Genomic DNA, 25,576 nt, shown 5'->3' on the forward strand with positions numbered 1-25,576 from the left:
GCAAACAAACAAAGAAGAAAACCCAAGTTAGTGCGGTCATAACATAAGAGTTTGGCTCGGGATAAACAGTTCGAGCTAAACCTTTCTTCTTTCGTTTCGAAGGCTTGGCGACCGTCACGCCCATCGGTACGGGCAGGTACTTCTCGCTTAGTTCGTACGTGGGGGGCGGGAGCTTGGCGGCTGCGAGACTCTCGGCCGTCCGGAAGATGGAGTACTCGTGTATTTCACTCGAGATCCGAGTGACCGTCTCCTTGAGCGCCTGAGTCGCGGCCGGCACCACTTGCTTTCTGAAATGGCTGCTCCAAGCGCGATCGACCGGGAAGACCCAGGGCTCGTACTTAAGGGAGAAAATCCTGTTTTTCCACCCCCTGTTGTTCCCGGGCAGCCCCTTGATTGCACACATGTCGGCCCGGGATTGCAGCATCAGGAACCCACCCCCGTAGCGGCCCGGGAGAACCTTGATCTGGTAGATGAAGTTAAACAACTCCATCGTGCACTCAGCCTTGTGCCGGGCGCATATCTGCGGGAAGCAGGCAAGGATCCGGTGGGAGTTCGGGCAGATCTGCGCCGGGACAACCCGGTAGTATGCCAGGAAGGCGTTCAGGAGCGGGGTAAAGGGAATGGCGATCGGGGCCATCAGGGAGTCGTAGTGCATCCCGATCCACTTGCCCCGATGCCTGTCGATCACGTTCCCCAGCTGCCGGCTCGTGTCGAATTCTGCTCGACCCCGGAGTATCTCAGCAATCCGAGCCGCCTCGCCTTTGGTCAGCAGGCTCATCTCTTGCTCGACACTCTCGCTATTCAGGAATTCGAGCTCGACAGCTGGTATAGCCGGCCCGGCCGGGTCTTCTTCGGTCTGCTCGGGGGTATTTTCTCGATCACCCCCTCGAGCAGCTTCCGGGTGGTCCCCAACCACCCGGGTAGGCGTTTCCCTAACGCCCTCGGTTGGAGAACCCCGCCCGCTTGACGTGGCTCTCTCTTCTTCTTCCTCGCTGGTACTCCCCGATCCGCTCGAGCTTGAGCTTGACGATCCGGAGGAGCTTGATGCGTTGTCTCGCTCGGCGGCTTGCTCGGGGGCTGGCGTCGCTCGGGGACTGGCGTCCGGGGTGTAGGACATAATGTCCACTTCCTCGTCGCTGATGTGCTCGACCTCCTCGTCGTAATCAGCAATCGAGGCGTTTTGACTGTCTGAGTCCGTCATATCGATCTACCTAAAGGTCGGTCGGAGTTAGTAAGGACTTGAGACGTCCGGGACAGTTAGTTGACCTAGCAGTTCTACCTATAAATGAGAGCTTAAAGTAAAGAGGAGGGTTGAGAGTTTACCGGTTGAAGGAAGATTGAAGTTTGGAGCTTGAAAGTTGAAGTTTGCTTGCTCGACTGCTTTGCTAAGCTGCTCTGCTCGGGACTCTCTGAGGGTACCGACTGGTGCGAAAGAGTGAGGAAAGTTCAAATGAGGGCCCCAAGGGCCTATTTATAGGAGGACATTTAGGCGGGAAATCGGCCAACTTGCCTGACACGACCCGCGCTGAATCCGAGGCGACGGATGGGATCGCCGAGGCCGGCAGAGGCCGACACGTGGCGTAGAAGAGAATGACAGCTGGCAGGTCGGCTTGGTGGCTGACGGTTGGGCTTCTTCATCCCGTCCCGTTTTTTCCCGACTGATCAAAAAGGCCCGGGCTGGGGGGCTCTTGGTAGGGAATGTCCCGACCGACATAGCTTCACCACGATCGAGGCGCCTTTTGTCCTTTTCTCTCTGTCTTTGCAGGTAACAGGTCGGGATCCTTGAGAAGAACCCGGTCGGGAACCGACCGGGAGCTGCCCGAGCGATGGTGTCAACCCCGAGCGGTAGTCCTTCGGCGAGAGAGCTGACTAAAGACACGTGGCGGCTCTTTACATCGACAGGCAGGGCACCCAGGAGGATGGCACGTGGTGGCTACGTGGAAGACATGCCGAGCGGCTGGGATCTTGTCTCCGGCGCAGCGGCTATAAATACCCACAGTAGCTACAGTGTAGAGGACTTTTGGACGATCGATAGGTTGTTATTAGAGACTCCCGACCGCAGTCAGTCGGTACTCAGAGCAACCAAGTAGATTGTACTTAAGAACTCTACCTTGATCAATAAAGATTTATTTGCTTTACTTGGTCTTGTGTTGTTTATATTGCTTACGTAGAATTAGCAGTATCAATACCGTAAGGATATTAATGGATATTATTTAACATCATTTCCTTTTCTTTCTAGGAGAATCACCAAATCGCTTTTTACAAAAAATACGCGAATTTGGAAATTTTCGGTCTCAAAGAAAAGGTATTCAAAAAATGACGTTTTGAAGCAGCGGACTTCTGGTCCTGAAATATCCTTTTAGGTAAAAATGGTCTTTATCTACTTCGGGAGATTATTTGGACATAGACTAATTAGTATGTGAAATTCCTTTTAAGGAAATGCTCGATCTACCGGTCGAGATAATACTTGATTTTCCATCTCCTTTATTTTACAAATAAGCCCCTTAATAAGTACGTAATGGTACATATTCATTTCTATAATTTCCTTATTTTAAGAGGAAATTACTCAATCAATTGCTTCACTATTTTAAGTTAAGTAAAACATTTGTACTTCAACAACAAACATGTTGTGATATTTACTCTCTTTCATTTTTGAGAATTATAAATCCATCAAGGATTTTCATATAAACATTAGTGTCTAATGACCCATAATTTCTAGGTCATGACTTTAATAAGCTGCATATCTAAATTTATTATTCTGCCAATTATGTAGCGGAACTTTTAATGATATTCATTATGGGAGAGTATATTTGATTATGGGTTTCTGCGTGAACCCGTAGGCTACAGACTCGCTTTATATCTCACCACCTTATCATTCTTGTTTTTCCTTTATACAAACACCATTTGTAACCTACAGGGTTAATACTTCAATGGTGTATAAAAGGATTAGCGAGTTGAGCTATATATACCTTTAATTGCTCTCTTTATATGTTAATCAATCTAGGCGCTTCTGGCACCTAGTTCTAGATCCAGATTGTCATATAATATGAGCAATTTGAAGGCAACTGTGTTGTCGACAACTTATAATATTCTCAAGAATTTCTCCCATATATATATAAAAGTAATTAACCAGATTGTAGTCATTTCCCAAGGATATTTATATCTGGTTGTTCCGCAACCCAGTAATATGTATATTTGGTGCACCTTATAAATTTACTGGGTTTTCTTGTCTTCTGGACGATCGTTATAAAGATATAACTTTTTTTTAAAAGATTTTCAAGAGCTCTAAGATTTTCAAGAGTGACATAAATTCTTTATTTTTCTATCACAGTGAATCTCCCGCACTTCTGGCGTTAAGGAGTATCGATAGATATTTATGGTCCAAATTTTGGGGAATATATGTGGGACCTAGTCACTCTTTTTATGAAATAGATTTATTTGGCAGATATGTTTGATTTCTTTCTGAACTTCCAGTTCAGTCTAATTGGTACTTGAATTTAATATTTGAAGATCATTTAATGAAATTTCTCGGCATTCCATTTCAATTTTGATCATATCTCCCCCTAATGCCGTGAACTGATCTTCATGCAGTCAGCGTATCCATCGCGTCTCTCTCAGGGGCTTTAAATATTGGAGACAACAGATGGAGGTTTAGATGGATATGTTATGGTGGTTATGTAATAGATTGGACTGCATTCATAAGAATAGAAACGCAGATTTGGGAAATGTTTGTTTGAAAACCACATATTAGATGTAAGGGGGAACATGGATATGCAGTGTGTCGAAATTTTTAGCATAAATATTGCATTTCCCCACCAAGTATCCGGCACATTGAAATTTTGAAAAATAATGGTTTATTAATAAGCCATAACTTTATTAATTAGCTAAACCATTTGGGTATGAGCATAAGGTACTTGATACTCCGCCTTAATTCTTAATGTCATATAATAATCGTCGAAAAAGTGGACAAAGTTCATAGGATAATCCAAAAATTAGGCATTATCCATAAGATACTAGATCATATCCTTTAGATTATGAAGAACGAGTAACATATGTCTACTCACCAGATGAAGGATAATTGATCAAAGTAGGATATTTGATCAAAGTAGGATATTTGATCGAATGAAGGCATTTCAATTTTAAAAAATTGATGGAGTAAAAGTGAAGCTCTACCGGAACCCACAAAGGAAACCTTATCAATAATTGCAGGAAGAAGTTAGATGTTTGTATAAAGATCTTCCAAAATAAGACATCACTGAAATGATGTTGAATGAAAAAGTAGGTCATCAATATAACCAACAAGAGCGTTTGCTTCAGGCAAGGCAACTTGACTGGATTCAACATTGTGATGTTCATTTAGGTTTCAACAAAATGCTTCGGGATGTGGCACGCACGTGATCGGTGCCTTTTTAACCAACAATTGAAGCATATTTGCTATTGGGCCAGAATTATGATCGTATGAAGCAACGTTCTTTTCATTAAGGGTATATGAGTGCTTTTTTATTTTTATTTTTAACAAGTACCCTTAGGTAGTATGAGTGACGCTCTTCTAGAGCCCACAATAGAAAACATTTATCAAATGGAAGGAAGAAGTTAGAGGTTTGTAGATAATGATCAAACCTTGAGCTCGTGTTTCAGTAGATCAACATTATTACCAACAAGAGTGTTTTCTTCAGGCAATGTAGCATGGTTGGATTCAACCTTTTGCTTCTCATTATCGTGATTTTATAATCTGTTGGTAGTTTTCAACAAAATGCTTCGGGGTGTGGCACGTACTTGATCAGTGCCCTGTACACCCGCACTTGAAGCATACTCGTTGTTGTGCCAGAGTTCAAATTGTATGAAAGTGGTTGTCCTCGACGAGTTGGATCATATTGCTGTGTATTATGGTTTCGGGAGTTATTGTTACCACATTTGCCTTGATTCCTATCGCGACCTCTTCCTCGGCCCCTCTTGGTGTTGCATGAATGAGCAACATTGTGTGCTTTGGGCACATGTGCAGAGTTAAATTGGGACACAATTTTGTGTAAAGCCAAATTATAATCAGTCACTGACTTTAGAAATCTTGAAATCTCAAGTCAATCAAATTGTGTCTAAAGAAGAGCTAGGAATATTTGCTAGTTAAAACTATCCTTCAGGGATTTTTATAAGGCAAAGGAATCCTTTTTCAGAAAGGTATTCATTTTTCAGGTCATGGTTCAGATGATGGCGAGGAAAAAAAATTAGGGTTTTTAGCTTTCCAAGCCTCATCGCTCGTGGACTTCTAAGTAATTGCTCCCATTGAAACCAAGCTCAGTGAATTCACACTCGATGATAGCAGCCAAGATCGAAATTTTGCAAAAAAAGTTTATATATACTAAGGCTGCCTAAAAACGAGGATCCACTTCTAAAGAATAATTTGACATTCGCATAATAATAAAACTATATATTATGCATATGAACTCATATAAAGCAAACAAATTGTATAATGGAATCTTTACTCCTCCTTCACCCATATCTCTTGTTCTATATTTTACTTTTATCTTTTATATTATTGATACAAATGCTACAATCCACCGGTTAGGAGCTAAAGGCCAACGGGCACAAACAACATTACAACACGTTATCAGTACGCACGCTCAATCCCCCGTGAACGGTAATTTATGCATTTTTTTATGCATATTATATTAGTATTTGGCGTTCGTGATTTTTTATTATTATTATTACTATCTCGAATTGCTGTTTAAAATAATTTAGCAGGAATAATACAATGCATGAGACCTTTTAGTAGTAAAATTTGGGCATACATGATACAAATGCTTGCATATAATTCTCCATCTAGTTCTTCTGTATTAAGTCAGACTTGTATGCTTGCTCTGCAATTTACATATGCATTGTTCATTCTAGCATATTGGAAACATTATTCAGTGCGCAATTTTGACAACATAAACTGGTTTTTTTTCATACAATTTTTTTTTTCAAAAAGAAAAACCGAATTTATTTTATATTAAAATATACATATATTATCCTGTATGTATTTTATGTGAATAGCAAGAAGGAACTTGAAATCTTGTCTATACAAACCATCTTCAGTACAAGAATGGAGAAATTCATATATATATTTATTTATATTTCGGCATACACATTTAAAAAAAAAAAAAAAGTGTAAAACAAAAACCTGTTTTGTTTTTTTGGTCGCCGTTATCCGCCTTCAATCTGCGTCCCGAGTGGTCGTAGTTCGGTTGGAGAAGGCAGGCGGCGGCGCTTGGGCGGAGGACAACAGGCGGCGACGCTCCTCCACGAGGTTGCCGCTACCGTTCACGATGTTCCGGCTTAGGGAGGCTGTGGCGACGGTGGATCCCGCTCACATTTTCCGTCTCCGATCTGCCACCATCTTTCCATTCCCGATCTGCGTTCTGGGGATGGTGGCGCTGCTTTGCAACGGCGACGACGGCGTTATGCGATCGTCCGGCAGAAGTCGGCTCGCGATCGTTCCGGCAGAAGGCAGAGGCGCGGTGCTCCGGCAGAGGGCCGCGACATGGTGCTTCGATAGTTGACGGTGGCGACCGATGGTGATGACATTTGCATCCGCTTTTCTCTCCCTCTCTCGCACGTTTTTCCGGTTTTATTGAGTGCTGCGTTTTGAATAATGTTGAAGGCAGCTAGGGTTGAGAGGACTATGCTTAATCCATAACAAGGAGACTTGGGCCGGGTCTGGCCCAATTTGGTCAGATCTGGGCTTATTAATACAAATGATTTGAGTTTATTGTTGTGGGGCTCATTTTGTGCTCATAAGTTATTGAACAATGATGATGGATTATGTTGGACCATGATTGGCCCAATTCGATATTTTTGGAGGGTCTTCTTTGGTTTGTTTAAAGTATTAGGGATTGCTTTAAATTCCGGACTCATTTATTTTAAGATTTGGGTTTAATTTTTTTCTCTTTTTTGGATTAACCCAATTTTCTTAAAATCATCTTTCATCATTTGTTATTTGGGCATATATTTATTTATTTAAGGTATTTGGACTAGCCTTAAATCTATGCATGCTCATACACTTAATTGCTATTATTGTGCAATTTGTTTGCTTTATATGAGTTCATATGCGTAATATATAGTTTTATTATTATGCGAATGTCAAATTATTCTTTAGAAGTGGATCCTCGTTTTTAGGCAGCCTTAGTATATATAATTTTTTTTGCAAAATTTCGATCTTGGCTGCTATCATCGAGTGTGAATTCACTGAGCTTGGTTTCAACGGGAGCAATTACTTAGAAGTCCACGAGCGATGAGGCTTGGAAAGCTAAAAGCCTTAATTTTTCTTTTTCCTCGCCACCATATGAACCATGACCTGAAAAATGAATACCTTTCTGAAAAAAGATTCCTTTGCCTTATAAAAATCCCTGAAGGATAGCTTTAACTAGCAAATATTCCTAGCCCTTCTTTAGACACAATTTGATTGACTTAACTTGAGATTTCAAGATTTCTAAAGTCAGTGACTGATTATAATTTGGCTTCACACAAAATTGTGTCCCAATTTAACTCTGCACCTGTGCCCGAAGCACACAATGTTGCTCATTCATGCAACACCAAGAGGGGCCGAGGAAGAGGTCGAGATAGGAATCAAGGCAAAGGTGGCAACAGTAACTCCCGAAACCATAATACACAGCAATATGATCCAACTCGTCGAGGACAACCACTTTCATACAATTTGACCTCTGGCCCAACAACGAGTATGCTTCAAGTGCGGGTGTACAGGGCACTGATCAAGTACGTGCCACACCCCGAAGCATTTTGTTGAAAACTACCAACAGATTATAAAATCACGATAATGAGAAGCAAAAGGTTGAATCCAACTATGCTGCATTGCCTGAAGCAAACACTCTTGTTGGTAATAATGTTGATCTACTGAAACACGAGCTCAAGGTTTGATCATTATCTACAAACCTCTAACTTCTTCCTTCCATTTGATAAATGTTTTCTATTGTGGGCTCCAGAAGAGCGTCACTCATACTACCTAAGGGTACTTGTTTAAAAATAAAAATAAAAAAGCACTCATATACCCTTAATGAAAAGAACGTTGCTTCATATGATCATAATTCTGGCCCAACAGCAAATATGCTTCAATTGTTGGTTAAAAAGGCACCGATCACGTGCGTGCCACATCTCGAAGCATTTTGTTGAAACCTAAATGAACATCACAATGTTGAATCCAATCAAGTTGCCTTGCCTGAAGCAAACGCTCTTGTTGGTTATATTGATGACCTACTTTTTCATTCAACATCATTTCAGTGATGTTTTATTTTGGAAGATCTTTATACAAACATCTAACTTCTTCCTGCAATTATTGATAAGGTTTCCTTTGTGGGTTCCGGTAGAGCTTCACTGTTACTCCTTCAATTTTTTTATAAATTGAAATGCCTTCATCCGATCAAATATCCTACTTTGATCAAATATCCTTCATCTGATGAGTAGACATATGTTACTCGTTCATTATGATCTAAAAAGATGGATATATATGATCTAGTACCTTATGGATAATGCCTATTTTATGGATTATCCTATGAACTTCGTCCTTTTTCGACGATTATTATATGACATTAAACATTAAGGCGGAGTATCAAGTACCTTATGCTCATACCCAAATGGTTTAGCTAATTAATAAAGTTATGGGTTATTACTAAACCATTATTTTTCAACTTTTCAATGTGCCGGATACTTGGTGGGGAAATTCTATATTTATGCTAAAATTTTCGGCACACTGCATATCCTTATTCCCCTTACATCTAATACGTGGTTTTCAAAAAAAAACATTTCCCAAATCTGCGTTTCTATTCTTATGAATGCAGTCCAATCTATTACATAACCACCATAGCGTATCCATCTAAACCTCCATCTATTGTCTCCAATATTTAAAGCCCCTGAGAGAGACGCGATTGATACGCTGACTGCATGAAGATCGGTTCACGGCATTAGGGGGAGATATGATCAAAATTGAAATGGAATGCCGAGAAATTTCATGAAATGATCTTCAAAAATTAAATCCACGTACCAATTAGACTGAACTGGAAGTTCAGAAAGAAATCAAACATATCTGCCAAATAATCTTTTTCATAAAAAGAGTGACTAGGTCCCATACATATTCCCCAAAATTGGACCATATATATCTATCAATACTCCTTGACGCCAGAAGCGCGGGAGATTCATTGGGATAGAAAAATAAAGAATCAACTAGATCTAGTAAAGAATTTATGTCACTCTTGAAAATCTTAGAGCTCTTGAAAATCTTAAAAAAAAAGTTATATCTTTATAACGATCGTCCAGAAGACGAGAAAACCCAGTAAATTTATAAGGTGCACCAAATATACATAATACTGGGTTGCGGAACAACCAGATATAAATATCATTGGGAAATGGCTATAATCTGGTTAACTTTAAAAATTACTTTTATATATATGGGAGAAATTCTTGAAAATATTATAAGTTGTCGACAACACAGTTGCCTTCAAATTGCTCATATTATATGACAATCTGGATCCAGAACTAGGTGCCAGAAGCGCCTAGGTTGATTAATATATAGAGAGAGCAATTAAAGGCATATACATCTCAACTCGCTAATATATTCCTTTTGTACACCATTGAAGTATTAACCCTGTAGGTTTATAAATGGTGTTTGTATGAAGGAAAACAAGAATGATAATGTGGTGAGATATAAAGCGAGTCTGTAGCCTAAGGGTTCACGCAGAAACCCAGAATCAAGTATACTCTCCCATGATAAATATTATTAAAAGTTCCGCTACATGATTGGCAGAATAATTCTAGATATGCAGCTTATTAAAGTCATGACCTAGAAATTATGGGTCATTAGACACTAATGTTTATATGAAAATCCTTGATGGATTTATAATTCTCAAAAATGAAAGAGAATAAATATCACAACACGTTTGTTGTTGAAGTACAATTGCTTTACTCAAACTTAAAATAGTGAAGCAATTGATTGAGTAATTTCCTCTTAAAATAGGAAATTATAGAAATGAATATGTACCAGTAGGTACTTATTAAGGGGCTTATTGGAGATGGAGAATCAAGTATTACATCGACCTGTAGATCGAGCATTTCCTTAAAAGAAATTTTACATACTATTTAGTCTATGTCCAAATAATCTCCCGAAGTAGATAAAGACCATTTTTACCTAAAAGGATACTTCAGGACCAGAAGTCCGCTGCTTCAAAACGTCATTTTTTTTACCTTTTCTTTGAGACCGAAAATTTCCAAATTCGCGTATTTTTTGTAAAGAGCGATTTGGTGATTCTCCTAGAAAGAAAAGGAAATGATGTTAAATAATATCCATTAATATCCTTACGGTATAAAATATGTCTTTCGAGAAGTCATTTGAATATTGGCATTCTGTTAAATGTCATGACTTGAATTGATATATTATAAATCAATTTAAGCTTTAAAGCATCTTAAGCCTAAAGAATAATACTTGTTCTTGTAGATGTGCTTTGTACATTTTCATCTCATCATTACTCTATTATGTTCTCGCTTGGTTATAGCGACTGTTAAGTTATGCGATGAGATTAGGAATAGCAAGTCAAGGTACAAATATTCATATTGATGCTTTTTGACATGAAGTCATCATACTTGGACAAATGAACGTATATAGGTTTCATGATATAAACTCCAGAAGAGTGATAAAATATTTGTCCAAAAGATTTGCTCCAGTGACAAGTTAGCAAATGTACACCTACAAAATATGCATAAGATTGATATGCGTAGGTAAAGAAAATTATTATATTTAGGGGGAGCAACACAATATAAACTATAAATAATTTTTATTGGTCCAGATGATCATGAGAAAATATGATAAAATCTAATGACAATCCTGAAGATTGTACCACATCCCTTGATAAATTCTAATGACAATCCTGAAGATTGTACCATATCCCTTCTCTTTTGAAACAATGATTTTACTTTAAACAATGTAGAATTTGAAGATTGTTATCTTCAGGGGGAGACGAGAAGTACATTCACTCGAGTCAATCTTGTAGATTGATTAATCCTGTAGATTGGGTCTTAAAAGGACTAATAGTTGCACTTTTTGCAGCGTGTATATTCACTCGAATCAATCCTGTAGATTGGGTCTTAAAAGGACTAATAATTATAATTTTTGTAGCATATACATACCATGTACTCTTTTCCTCACTAGGTTTTTCCCAATGGGTTTTTCTAGTGTGGTTTTTAACGAGGCACGAGTATGATATAGTAATGTCAATTGAGGTGTTGCAAATATATAAATACTTAAATAGACGAACCCCGAAATCCTGAAGATTATGCCCTGAAGTTTGTACTCTTTTTCCCTTAAACTAAGTTTTTCCCACAGGGTTTTCTTAAGTTATGGTTTTTAATGAGGCAACCCGTACCATATATGATTCTGCAAATATCATGTACTCTTTTCTTCAACTAGGTTTTTCCCACGTGGTTTTCCTAGTGAAGTTTTTTAACGAGGCATGAATGTATTCAAATATACCATCTATATACCTTGTACTATTTTCTTGTCTAGGTTTTTCCCACAGGGTTTTCCTAGCAAGTTTTTAACGAGGCAAGGTCATGGATACATAATGTCCAAGGGGGAGTGTTATAAAGTATTTCTTAATAATGTGGACATTATGAGTAGCTTTTGTAACAGTTGTAACGCTCATATTTATATCTATCATTTACTGCTTTCCATTACAAATGTATTATATATATCTCTTCCTTGTACTCAAATGAGTAGTTGGTATAATGGAATCTTTACTCCTCCTTCACCCATATCTCTTGTTCTATATTTTACTTTTATCTTTTATATTATTGATACAAATGCTACAATCCACCGGTTAGGAGCTAAAGGCCAACGGGCACAAACAAGCTCCTTCATCATCATTCAAAACGCAGCAGCTTAATAAAACGGAAAAAACGTGTGAGAGAGGGAGAGAGATGCGGATGCAAATGTCATCACCATCGGTCGCTACCGTTAACTGCAGAAGCACCATGCCGCGGCCCTCTGCCGGATGATCGCATAACGGCGCCGTCGCCGTTGCAAACCGGCGCCACCGTCCCCACAACGCAGATCGGAGATGGAAAGATGGTGGCAGATCGGGATCCACCGTCGCCACAGCCTCCCTGAGCTGGAAGATCATGAACGGTAGCGGCAACCTCGCGGAGGAGCGTCGCCGCCATCAAGCAGCACCACCATCGACACCACCGGACGAAGCTGGCCGTCGGCGACGCTGCCGTCAAACCTCTGGAGATCTGTCGCTTGTCGTCCTCCGCCCAAGCGCCGCCGCCTGCCTTCTCCGACCGAGCTACGACGACCCGAGATATAGATCGAAGGCGGATAACGGCGGCAAAAAAAAACAGCCAAAACAGGTTTTTGTTTTTCATTTTTTCGAAAAACATACGGATATTGCTGCATATTAGTGGCAATTTTTGAAATTTTTCGATCGTTTAAATACAATTGTTTTGATTTTCATAGCCGGCTATCAAGATCGTTTCTGATCAAAGCCCTTGATTATTTGTTTCCGGGGGTTGGCGGTGAGGAAGTGAATCCACCGGTTGCTCCACCGGAAATCTACCAGATTCCAGCGACAACACAGCTGCGCCTTGGCCATGGTGAATAATGGCCAAAGGTTTTAACCCACCGGATGAAACGACAAAAACAATTTTTGTTTTGTTTTAGAAAAACTGAACTGTATAATACAAATGTTAAAGAGGATGTTTGCAAAAAACATGAATTATCTCTTGAATGCATACAGAAAACATATATGTACAGAATGTTTTGCATCCCCTTATATATATAAAACTGGTATGAATTTGAATATATATTAGGCATAAACATATTCCATATCAAATAATATCCAAAAGCATATAAACATCAAATAGATTGACTAAATTTCCAGAATAGAATTATGCATGATATTTCCAGATTATAATTAGCATACCGTTCACCAGAAGTTGAGCGTGCCGATAACGTGTTGTAATGTTGTTTGTGCCCGTTGGCCTTTAGCTCCTATCCTAACCGGTGGGTTGTAGCATTTGTATCAATAGTATAAAAGATAAAAGTAAAATATAGAACAAGAGATATCGGTGAAAGAGGAGTAAAGATTCCATTATATCAACTCCTCATTTGAGTACAAGGAAGAGATATATATAATACATTTGTAACGGAAAGCAGTAAATGATAGATATAAATATGAGCGTTACAACTGTTACAAAAGCTACTCATAATGTCCACATTATTCATAAATACTTTATAACAGATATGTTGAAATAATAGAAAAGCTATAAATACGACTAAAAATATCGTATATAAAAAAATTTCAACAATTTGTAATATCTTAAACAATTTGTTATTTATTAGTGTTGTTCATTTATTTTTATTTTCAATATTTCCATTCGTATTTTAATATTACTATTATATTGTAATATTATGTGGTCAATCTTAATAACCGTGCATCGCACGGATTCAAATACTAGTTTGATAAACGGAGGGACATATTGAATAAGGAAGGCGAGGGGTTTTACTGTTGCCTTCTCACCGGAGAAGACAACCCATATAGAAGGCTACTTGGGTCGCCTTCTCACAACAACCCAGATAGAAGACTACCTGGGTCGCCTTCTCCGGTGAGAAAGCGACTCACTGAGCTGCCTTCTCATCGGATAGGGCGAGGGGTTTTACTATTTTTTAATTAATATTTCAATTGTTTAATAAAAATAAAGGAAAATGGCACTTTTTCCCCCTGAGTTATATACCTATAGCATTCCCCCCCCCCCCCTGAATTATTGAAGTAGCTATTTTTCCCCCTGAAATGTTAAATGGACATATTTACCCTTAAAATAAATAATTCATTTATTTTTTTTCTCCAACAAATTATGACCATAATTTGGTTCAAACCAAACAAACACTATAGCAACCAAACCGAAATATTTCAATTACAATTTTGAATCGAAACCCGATATTTAGAGTTTATTAAAATCGTGAACCGGAACGGACTGTTCATGTTCCGAACAAAAAAAATAAAATACCTTTATTGTTGAATTTAGACTATTTTAAAATAAAAACTAAAATTTTAAAATAAAGAGAGTTCAAAATCGCGAACCGGATCCGGAACCGCCGGTTTACGGTTCAAGATTCAAATTTTTTATACATAATTTTAATAAATTGACATCTAAATATTGGGTTTTAAATCTGAATCATAACCGGATACTTTTAATTCGATTGCTTTAGTGTCCGGTTCAGTTCAAACAGAACCGTGGTCATCCCTATGTATACGCAATAATTTGTTGGAGAAGTAAAATAAATAAAATGTTTACTTTAAGGATACAAATGTCAATTTAATATATCAGGGGGAAAAAGCACCACTTTTAGAATAATTGAGGGAATTAATGTGCTTACCTAAATAATTGAGGGGAAAAAAGTGCTATATGTATATAACTCAGGGAGAAAAAGTGTCATTTTCTCTAAAAATAAATAATAAATATTTTTGAAAAAATATATAATGTTTGACTACATTTAATAAAAATAGTGCAAATAATATTTTTTTTTATTTGCACCACTTATAAAACTATTACACTTATTAAATAAGTAATATAAATAGTAAATAAGGTGGTGTAAATAGAATTTTCCAACATAATCCAGTGTTCCAATTGGATCATAAATTTTACTTTAGATTTGTTCCTAATCACGAACTTTGAGGGTTTGAATTAAGTTAATTGTGTGTGAAAATATACAATTTGGTGTTAAGTTGTGAAAGCAAACGAAAATGCAAAATTTTTGACGTGACAGCATTCTCATGCTAACTGCCAGACGACTTAGAGCATCCACATTGGTTGGGAAGAATGGGGAGATAATGTAAGAGTGATTAGGAAAGAGAGTGTGGGAGAGGAGAGAAAAAAAAAAGAAAAAACAAAACAAAAAAGAAAATTAAAAAAAAAGAAAGTAGTCAGACACGTCAGGCGCGCCTGACGCGCCTCCGGGCGCGTGCAGTGCACGCGCCCGGCTTTTGCCCAAGGCTGTGCGCGAACGCGCACAGCCTTGCTTCTTCTTCTTTTTTTTTTTTTTTTTTTTTTTTTTTTTTTTTTTTTTTTTTCTGACAATCTCCCTACATTTGCAGGGAGATTATTTTTCAATTATCTCATGTCCACACTAGCTATTATCTCATGAAGGGAAGATTTAATTCTGAATTCTCCCCACAATATCCACAAGTGTGGATGCTCTTACCGTAAGCCAAGGGTCTGCATCTGCATGACAACATGAGTTGACTGTGCCTTAAATTTGATGGGCCCACCCATGTTATTGGACTTGTCTTTTATTTTTCAAGTAAGGTGCCGTTTGGTTTGATATTAAAACTTGGAAAATTTGTAATTTATATCTTTTACAAATATGTCAATAATCAATGTCATTCATGATTATTAATGATGTAAATATTTTTTCTCAATTTTTAAAACATGACATATATTGTTCCTCTTTTAAATTATAAGTAGTGTAAATGTAATTATTCGTCGTTTTCCTTGTTTGAAGGTCACGTTTTTTATTTTTCAATTTTTTTTTTAATTATCATTTGTTCTTTTTCCACCAAAAATAATGTTTCTCCTTCTTCCTATTAGGAGAGTGACAATATATATCATATTTTAAAAATCAAGAGGCAATATTTACATTACTAATAATTCATGGGTGACATTAATAATTGACATATTTGTGAGTAACATAAATTACAATTTTCTCTTAAAACTTTGAAAAATAAATAATTAAGGGGGGTGTATTCAATCATGACTTTCATAGAGTTTTAAAGACTTTTATGAACTTTAAAAGTTTGGGGGTATTCAATTCAAACTTTTAGAGAGTCTTTAAAAGTCAGGCGGTATTCAATCAAGATTTTTAAAGAGTCTTTAAAAGTCGTGTGATATTCGATTAAGACTTTTATAGAGTCTTTAAAAGTCATGTGGTATTCAAAAAGTTATGAACTTTTGTAGACTTTTTAATTTTAAGACTTTTGTAAACTTTTCCTTCTCAAATATAAATAGTTGAAATCCAACCATCAACCCCAAGATTTCAAAATTTTCTTTCTAACAACTTTGAATGTTTTCTCTCTACTTAAACTCTAATTTTCTCCCTATTTAAACTTTATAAACCTATCTAAATTTAATAAAATTATTTTTTTCTTCATTATCCCATATTTTCCTCATACCTAAAACTCTACCAATTTTTTCTCTCTCCTAATCTTTACAATCTTCCTCTAAAAATTCGAAATAATATTATTTTTACTTCATTATTGCTTGTTTATATTGATTTTTATTTTTTCAATGAATTTTTTATCCCTAACTTTCTCTAATTCTCCCTAAATACACGAACGTAACAAAGCAAAATTTTCATCACCAAATTTTAGTATATGTTTCATAATATTCATATAAATACTTATATATTTTGATTTTTTTTTATGTTTATATTCGTAATATATATTTTTTCCTATTTTTAACAAGTTCCCAGGAATAGCGAACTACTGTTCGCAACAGCAATTTGGGGTTGCAAACAGTAGCACCTTCTTGTTGTTCGGAGTCTCTTATTGCAAATAATAGTTCTTTGCGTGATGCCTAGCAATATATCAAGTATAATTATATATATATATATATATATATATGTATATATTATAAATATTTAATTTTTATTTTATTTTATCCAACTTGTAATTATATTTTTAAATATTTTATTTGATCACTTCTTTTATTATAAATTTTATTATTAATATTGTTATGAATTTCTAATGAAATAATTTTTTTTATGTTTATTAATAATATATATAAGTAATTAGCATATAAGTCTCAACCTACATACTATGGAGATAAATAATAATGTTGATGTGGGTGAAGAACTATATAATAAGAAAATTTTATGATATATTATAAATGTTTTGTAAGAAAATTATATAAATGATAAAAATCAAAATCATTGAAAGTTTGTAAGGATGTATTCAATTTAGAATTCTAATGACTTTTGTACACTTTTTAAAATAAAAAGTTGATAAAAGTCTATGAATGTTTTTTATATAGACTTTTATAGAGTCTTATAAAATTTTAAAAAGTTTTAAACGATTCTATGATAGTCAATTAAAGTTTATTAAGATCTATCATTTTAAAAGTCTTTAAAACTCTGCAAAAGTCATGATTGAATACACCCCCCTAAGGATCAAATCAATCTCTAATTTTCTTTTGGACTAAAGTACAAATAAGTCACTAAATTATTTGGGAAAGAGCAATTAAGCCACCAAACTCAAATAACCTCAAAATAAGCCATTGAACCCAGGAAAAAAGAGCAATTAACATTTTTAACATGTTAACTCCCAGGTTTTTACCGCATATTATGCCGTGGAAACGTGTTCACCATGCGCATGGTGAACATAGGGGTAGATCCATAATTTCTATGCTATAGAAATTATGAATCTACAGTATAGAAATTATGAATCTACAGTACGTTATAGAAATTCTGAATCTACAGTATAGAAATTATGGAGATCCATAATTTTTATGTTGTAGATCCATAATTATTATGGATCTATCCCATGTTCACCATGCTCATGGTAAACACTGTTCCACAGCATAACTATTGGGTTTTTACGGACTAGATTTACAAATGTTTATTTTATTTACGTTCTTTTTATTATAATCCTTCTACATAGTAACATATTTTAAATTAATTATAATCAAAATAGTTTTGTCTTGTCTTAGATCTAATTTATTTATTTTTACTATTTTGTAAACAGAAGATCCAGTGAAAAAATAATAATAATTAAATAAATTAATTAAATATCGACAAGACAAAACTATTTTGATTATAATTATTTTAAAATATATTACTATGTAAGTGGATTATAATAAAAGAAGCGTAAATAAGATAAATATTTGACAATTCAGTCAACAAAAACTTAGAGTTACCAAAATGTTAATTGCTATTTTTTTCTGAGTTCAATGGCTTATTTGTTCTTTTTTTTTTTTCCGAGTTCAATGACTTATTTGAGGGTTATTTGAGTTTGATGACTTAATTGTTGTTTCCCATATAGTTCAGTGTCTTATTTGTACTTTATTCCTTTTCTTTTTGAAAAGTATAATTGAACTCCCAATTTTATTTATTTTTAAATAAACACTCCAACTTTACAATATTTGCATTTCAACTCATTTTATCAATAAACAGTTGATAGTCCTTACAAGATTTACAATATGACAAATTTTTGGTGACATGCATCATACATGACATCCATGTAAGTAATTTAAACAACAAATTGTAAAAAGAATATGGAAAAAAATACAGAGTTGTATTTTCAGTTATTGAGTTATACCCTTACAACTTGTTTGGTTTATGAAAAAAGTTAAGAAGACATTGGATTCAAATAAAAAATAATTTAAAATATTTATTTCATTATTTGGTTCAGTAAGAAATAAGATATGTGAAGTCAATATATGAATTCATGTTATATATTTATTTTAAAAAAATGAAAAATAAAATATCTAAAAATATTGATGAATTTATTTTCTTCAAATTTAAAGAATTTATTTTCTACATTGCATGTTTTGGTTCATCATATATAAGTATTAAGTTACTCAGTATCTAACACAAACAATATTATAAATTCAAAAATAATTATGAACAGAACAACGAAAGTACCGAATCTCATAATTCTTATGTCTCCAAAGAAATAAATAAATAAATAAAACACATTATTTCGAACCATAGACTAGTCTTTGTTATTCCTTTGATATAAAACACAATGTAGTCCAACCACTACTAAAAAGAAGAATAATCACTGTCCCCTAACGTGTTCTTTCCTAACTAATAACACTGCAATTTGCTAATTTTTTATTCTCGAATTGAAATACTTAAATGGAGCAATCGTGTCACCCCAACATTATTGATAATAATAAAGTAATTAATGAAAACTAATTTAGTATTAGACCATAATAATAATACTTTATGGCGCTAATTAATCATCGGATTAAATTATTTCCGTCCAAACTTTTAGACCAAACAAACGTCGCTTTTCGCAGGATGCTTTATGCTTTCCGCCGTTCATTTTTTTTTTTTTTTTTTTCCATATAACAAATGTTATCATCGCATTAGCAAATGGTTGAATTTGCAGTCATAATCACGACAAGTACCGCCCATGAACCACCTTAATTAGGATTTATTTTAGGGACAATATAATGTCACATCTACATGTTTAATAATGTTTTTCCTAAGCTATTTGTGTTCACTCATTAATTGTATCTGCCGATAGAATGGATACTTCCATTACTTAGAACCTCATCCCTTATTCGTTATCAAATTAAAATATCTTAACATGTCAAACACGCAAGGTTGTATAGCTTCTACTAGATTGTACCGATATCTTATCAAGTTGGATTTATTAATAACAATAAATCTGACCCTAATTAAATGGTCTTACACTAATTACTGTTACATCATCTCATATTGTTTCTTTCATCCCACTGTAACCTCATTACAAATTACGGAGTATTTATTTTATAACTCCGTAATTTAATTTTACATTAAAAATTGAACCTGACTCATTGGGCATGAATATATGTCAAAGCCCTTACCCATATCGGTTGGTGAAAAGAAAAAACAATAATAAGCTTGACTCCTTATAGTCCTTTATGTTTCTGTTCTGTTTACTCTGTTTTATTTTTACATTTTCTGTTACTATTTATTAGTCAAACAAACTTTTATTTTTTCAATTGTTTTCCTTAACATTTTAATAATTTAAAATGTAAATTTTTATATTAATAGTTCTTTTGCAGTAATTTTCACATATATAATATTGTATACTAACACTAAATTAAATACAAAAAAAAAATAAATTATAATTAATTTGACTCAATTCTCATCCATCAAATTTGACATATAAAATGTGACACAATAAATGAACAAGTTAATTTACTTAGTGAGATTTGATAAGAAACTCAATTCCATATTGGTCAAAGCACAATGTTCATAGAAAAAAGAAGAAGAAAACCTCAATAACTTAATCAACCAAGAGTCCAAGATTGTATGATTGCAATCCGGAAATGTTTGACTTCCTCAACTTATATGAGGTTTGACAAAGTTTTAATGATTTGTAATCATGGGAAAAAACAATTGCCCACGAATTTGCACCTATTTACACTTTCTATCCCTCACTAAAAAATTGGAAAATAAATATACATAAAAATCTATAATTAATTAATTATAAATCGTTTATCAAATCCACGACAACAACGCTAACGTTATCAGCGGTGTGTCGTGCCAACGCCAGCTTCGTCAATAGGATTGAGGCATCAGAGCAGGCCTTGTCGGAGCTCTCCCCGGAGGATGGCGTCACGGAGACGTCATTTCCTGACAACGGCAACGGCGACGGAGGTTTCCTGTGCTGGAGACACATGCGGGCAACGCCGCAGGCTGTCTCGTTCGACACGACATCCCAAAGCCCATCGCTTGCGAGTATCAGAAACTCGTCCTCCGCCGTCCTTTTCGTAATCGTTATCTCCGGCTCCGATATAACGTACGGCTTCAAATAATTGTCACCTGAAAAAACCACCGAACGTTTACAACAATCATTAGGCCAAGAAAAAGGGAAAAAAGGATATGAAAAAGAAAAGAAAAATGAGTGTAAATAAACGCACCGATGGCTCGAGACATTGCCAGGACTCCGAGAACTCTGGGTCCATCCCAGTATATAACACGACCGCCGGCTTCTTCAATCCGGTTCAGTTCATCCGGCCGATCAGGCTACAACACAAAATTTTAACATAATTTAATAAATGCAAAATAGTTTACTTTTCGACAATTCTAGCTGAGTTAGTCGAATAATTAGTTTAGTATCATCAATGCTCCAAATTCAATTATGGCCTATTGAATTAAGGATAGGTTCAGCCAGCACGGACTTAATTCAATGGCAATAGACAGTATTTACAAGAAACGATCAAAATTCAAAATTTAACAATGACAATATAGAGATTTTGTCCAAAATGAACATATCCTTATACACAATTACATATGGTTATCATAATTTACTTCCCCTCACGTGCTCGGTCGGGCCACAGGAGCATTGAGGGCTTTTATGATTTTAAATGTTGATTTACTGCTTTATAATTTTTTACTAACTAGAATTAGAACACGAAATTCATCCAATGCATACTAAATTTGTCAAATTGTAACTATAAAGTTGTAATTTATTTCCTTAGGAGCATTTACCCGCTAGGATTATAATCCAAAATTTACCTAGTATACTAAAAAAAAAAATAATTTACTTCCTGTAAAGTTAATTGATACGTTAGATAGGGGGGTACCTTGTGGTCGACGGAGAGGGGGATAGCGACGCCATTCCGGCAAAGAACAGCGCGGGAGTCGCCGCAGTTGGATACGATAATATGGTCTGGTGTCACAACGGCGGCGACGGCGGTGGATCCGACAGCGTCACACTGGGGAGTCTGGAACTCGCACCGGCAAACGGAGCTTGGGACGGCGACAGCGGCGGCTCCGTTAGACAGCTCGGTGATTTCCTGATCCATTTTAGAGAAGCTCCGGGACATAATCTCCTGCCACGTGGAGTCTCCTTTCTCCATCTCGTCTCTCACTATCTGGTGCATCCGATCTCTGCACCTCATCGCAACCTGCGAGAAACCAGAGGTCCAGATTAGCAAATTTAAGGTTACAGAAAGTTGGGTGGTTTTGATGTGTGGGGAAAACTTACGTGCGAGCAACCATGGCCATCGTACACGCCGAAAAAGTGCATATTCCTAGAATTTTCTAGGGTTTTCCGGCTAAAACAGGGATGAGCTGCAACCGCATCTTCCATATCTCTTCTCCGTCCACACACTGACGTCATGCCGAATTTCGGACAATCCGAACCAAAATCCCGCTCGGCTTCCGGCCGATCCTCAGCCTCTGTTCTCTCGATAAGATTTTGTTCACTCCTCTGAACTTTCTCGTCATAAGCCTTTCGTCGCTTCACACTCGTCTCCGGCGGCGAGGGAGCTCTTTGCCTCTTCAATCCGCCGTCGAGCGGCGGCGGCGCCATGGCGGTGTCGGAGGCGAGCAATCGGAACCGGTGAATTTCCATGCGGCGGCGTCTGGCGGCCTCAGAACTGGGCTCAACCGGAGTACTAGTCTTCGTTTCGCATCCTCGCACGGCAGCCATTGAAGAACAAACACAAAAAAATAAAAAAACTTCAACCTCGAATCTTTCTTCAAACCAGAAGGATTAAACTCCAGAAGAATTGAAATGAGAGGTCCCGGGAGGGGGTGGGTGGGTGGGAATGAAATAGAGGGAGGAGAGAAGGTGGGGGGCAAGTGACCGTCACCGTCCAGGGCAGAGATGGACACGTTAAGGTGGTGTGACGTAAGAGCAGTGAATACAATAAAGCAGATCTCTACCGTCCAAACCCATTATTATTGTGATATTTCCGTGAGAATTTTAAAAGCCTGACACGTGGAGAGAGTATGTTGGGTAAATTGTACTTGCACCAATCACAATGAAACGACTTTTCCTTCACTGACACGCATGTGATTCCACAAATTCTTATGTAATTTTTTTTTTTTAAACTACTTGCACTCCAAAAACATACTCCGTATTTCTAACTTTTACTCTCATTAAAAGTTGTTTAATCCGTGAAAACTATTTGAGAGGAAATATAACTGAAATTTCATGAAAAAAATTATTGAAATATTGATTCTATTGTTTGGTTAGGGTTGAAATGTTAAGGTATAATAACTAATATAAAGACTAAAATGTCACTACACAATAGTAATGATAATAAAAAAAAATAGGAATGATAATGAAAGTAATAAAGGTAAAATTGTTCAACCATTACTTTCTTTCCTACATCTATGGAAAACAAAATATCACCCCCTCTCCTTAGAAAACTTTTTCCTCAAAATTAAGGAAAATATTTTTCAGTGGAAAAATTTTTAATGAACCAAACGGAAAGAAAATTTCATTTCCCTCAAATTGAAGGAAAACTTTTTTCATCCAACCAAAGATGCTCTTAAGTCTTAAGGGGGCGTTTGGTTCAGGTCATCTTAGATTACCTAGGTAATCTGAGTCCGGTAATGTTATATTATCTTATTTGGTTCAAGTTATGAGATTACCTGGTAGTGTTATATTACATGAAAGCTGATGTGGCGGTAATGTTTCAAGGTAATGTGATTACCCCCCATTTTCTTAGGTAATCTTAGATTACCTTGAATTATTCCAACTTTGCCCTTGTTAACAAATAATAATAATAATAATAATAATAATAATAATAATAATAATAATAAGAAGAAGAAGAAGAAGGAAGTAATATTACATTCCACAATCCAAACCAAACACATAAGATAATCTTATATTTCCAAAATCTCACATTACCTTTTCCGGAGGTAATTCTATTACTTGGGATAATCCAAGATTTCATGAACCAAACGCCCCCTAAGTGTTCAAAATTTATTGGTAGAAGAAAAAAAGTAATTGAGAAAAATAATGACCCCTTTTATATTAAGCAATCAAAGCATGCTATATATTAAGGAGTAAAAATGAAAGTATGTTTTCAGAAAAAAAAAAAAAAGTATAGAACCATAGTACATGTAGAATTACTTATTTCTAAATCAAAGTACTAAAATGTTTTTGTAAAACATGCCAATGTTTATGAGTTAAAACATGCCAAGGGAAAGCTATTTTCTCCCAAAACATACATATTTTCCTTTGACTAATGTATCATTTTCCATTGACATCATTTTCCCCCTTCTTGCCAAACATTGAAAACTCGGAAAACATTTTTCGGAAGTCATTTTCCAGGTTTCTAAACGCATGTTTTAAAAATTATAAATGCGATATTAAAAAAATTTACTGGTTAATGTTATTTACTTTACGAATAAAATTTTCATTTTCAAATATTTTTTAAGAGAAAATTTCAATTTTGGTCCACTGACTATTGTAGTTGTGTTAATTGTAACACTTGACTTTTAAAAATGTTAATTTAATACCTTGACTATGTAATTCTTATCAATTTTGGTCACGCCGCTCAAATTACCGGCCAAATGTGACCAGAAAATTTTAACTCATTAAATAAAAGGGACAAAAGCGTCATTTCATGTTATTCAAAACTCCTCCTGGCTTCGTTCTCCTCTTCTCCAACCTCCTTCTCGCTTCTTCTCCGATCTCTTTCTCCTCTTCGCTGCCGGCCTCCAATTCCTCTGTTGGTCCAGACCCTAATGCACCAGGCACTTCTAAAGGTTATTTTTTTTTAATTTTTTTTTATTTGATTCAAGTTCTAGCTTCCTGTAGATATTCATGTGTCTTTTCATGGTTTATAGCCCCAGGAGATGGATCTAAGTCCTTCCCTCTTCAGTTTGGGTAGTTAAATCCTATTTTCATGAATGGGATGCAGGTAAGTTCGACTTTCTTGAGCCATGAAACTTGATATTAATAAATTTCATTTTCTCTTTCGGAATTGAGGTCTTTTTTACACCATGCTTATCTTTAGGTTCCTTCTCGAACAAGCTCAGCACCGCCAAACAATTGGATGAGCATAAACGTAGCCAGGTTAGCAGTTCTTTGCTTTGTTTTGTAGTGAATAAAATATCTAATCTGCCTCTCATACAGGTTGCTGATTATTACTTAATTATTATCAACATGCATATAGGATATAGCCTGTTGTTTTCTTTGTTTTGTGTTAATTACATGTTTTGTGACAATGGTGATGATGATGCCCATGGACGTCATAACCCAAATGACCAAGAACGAGGTCGTCACCAGCTTGTTGCGGTGACCAGTGTTAGATATACAATAATCTAACTATACTGAATATTAGTATACGGGAAACCTGACCTCGTATGAGAGCGGAAGCGTAACCGTGTTGATCTCCAGTTGATGTTCCTGTTGTGTTGCCTCTTAACGGTAGACCGTTAGCCATGTTTTGCCTCAGACCTGACTCAGAACCCTAGATGGTGTATTGGTATCTACTGAGCAGTCTGAGTACAATGTGCTAACATCCAACATCCTGTATCCCATCAATCCAGGATTATATTAGGCACAGAGTTTGGTTGACTAACAACTACTAGTTATTAAGTCCAACCAGACCACTTAATAAGCCTAGTCAACTTGCACCACTTAATTAAGGCCCTAATATATAATATATAATATATATTATTAGGGAAAATCTTACATTCTCCCACTTGGTGCAAGTACTAGCACAACCTTCATCAAAGAACAAAACACACGAATCATAGTGATATGTCCTCTATTTAATCAGAATAGTATCCATTATGGTCACATGCATTTTAATTCTCCAACTTAGGTCCTTAATGAACAAACCCTATGTTTATTCTCGGTACCTTAAGGGATATTTCTCAAAATACATTATGTGCACAACTGAAGGAGAAAACACATCCAAATTGTACAAAAGAGTACACTGTATGATCTCTAAAGCTTTATAAGCATGCCTTAAGTAGAGATCTCTTCATGTTAGCATAATGCTAACTATATTCCATGACTTCTTTATAAGTTAACTTTAAGTACTATCTCTAACAGCTAAGAGCTTGGAGTTGACACGT

General features: G+C 36.0%; 1 protein-coding gene and 1 long non-coding RNA gene across 2 annotated transcripts; one reads left to right on the plus strand and one right to left on the minus strand.

The window, feature by feature from the left end:
- Nucleotides 1-7,653: 7,653 nt before the first annotated feature.
- On the plus strand, nucleotides 7,654-21,322 carry LOC109153852. The gene is made up of 3 exons (XR_002049617.1): nucleotides 7,654-7,664; nucleotides 18,072-18,075; nucleotides 20,859-21,322. It is a non-coding gene; the product is annotated as an uncharacterized LOC109153852 (long non-coding RNA).
- On the minus strand, nucleotides 20,004-22,312 carry LOC109153851 (protein phosphatase 2C 37-like). The gene is made up of 4 exons (XM_019301741.1): nucleotides 21,738-22,312; nucleotides 21,334-21,657; nucleotides 20,668-20,773; nucleotides 20,004-20,569 (listed from the first exon to the last, which is right to left on the minus strand). Exons 1-4 carry the CDS (start codon nucleotides 22,182-22,184, stop codon nucleotides 20,232-20,234), a joined length of 1,215 nt encoding a protein of 404 aa, XP_019157286.1. The 5' UTR covers nucleotides 22,185-22,312; the 3' UTR covers nucleotides 20,004-20,231.
- Nucleotides 22,313-25,576: the final 3,264 nt, after the last annotated feature.

The sequence above is a fragment of the Ipomoea nil genome, unplaced genomic scaffold (assembly GCF_001879475.1).
Source record: "Ipomoea nil cultivar Tokyo-kokei standard unplaced genomic scaffold, Asagao_1.1 scaffold2545, whole genome shotgun sequence".
NCBI lineage: Eukaryota > Viridiplantae > Streptophyta > Magnoliopsida > Solanales > Convolvulaceae > Ipomoea > Ipomoea nil.

Excerpts from the sequence above, each read along its gene's own strand:
- LOC109153851 (XM_019301741.1), bottom strand. The coding sequence starts at position 22,184 with ATGGCTGCCGTGCGAGGATGCGAAACGAAGACTAGTACTCCGGTTGAG. Across the intron at positions 20,774-21,333 it reads CCCTCTCCGTCGACCACAAG|CCTGATCGGCCGGATGAACT; the intron begins GTACCCCCCTAT and ends TTTGTGTTGTAG. Across the intron at positions 20,570-20,667 it reads GGCAATGTCTCGAGCCATCG|GTGACAATTATTTGAAGCCG; the intron begins GTGCGTTTATTT and ends TGGTTTTTTCAG.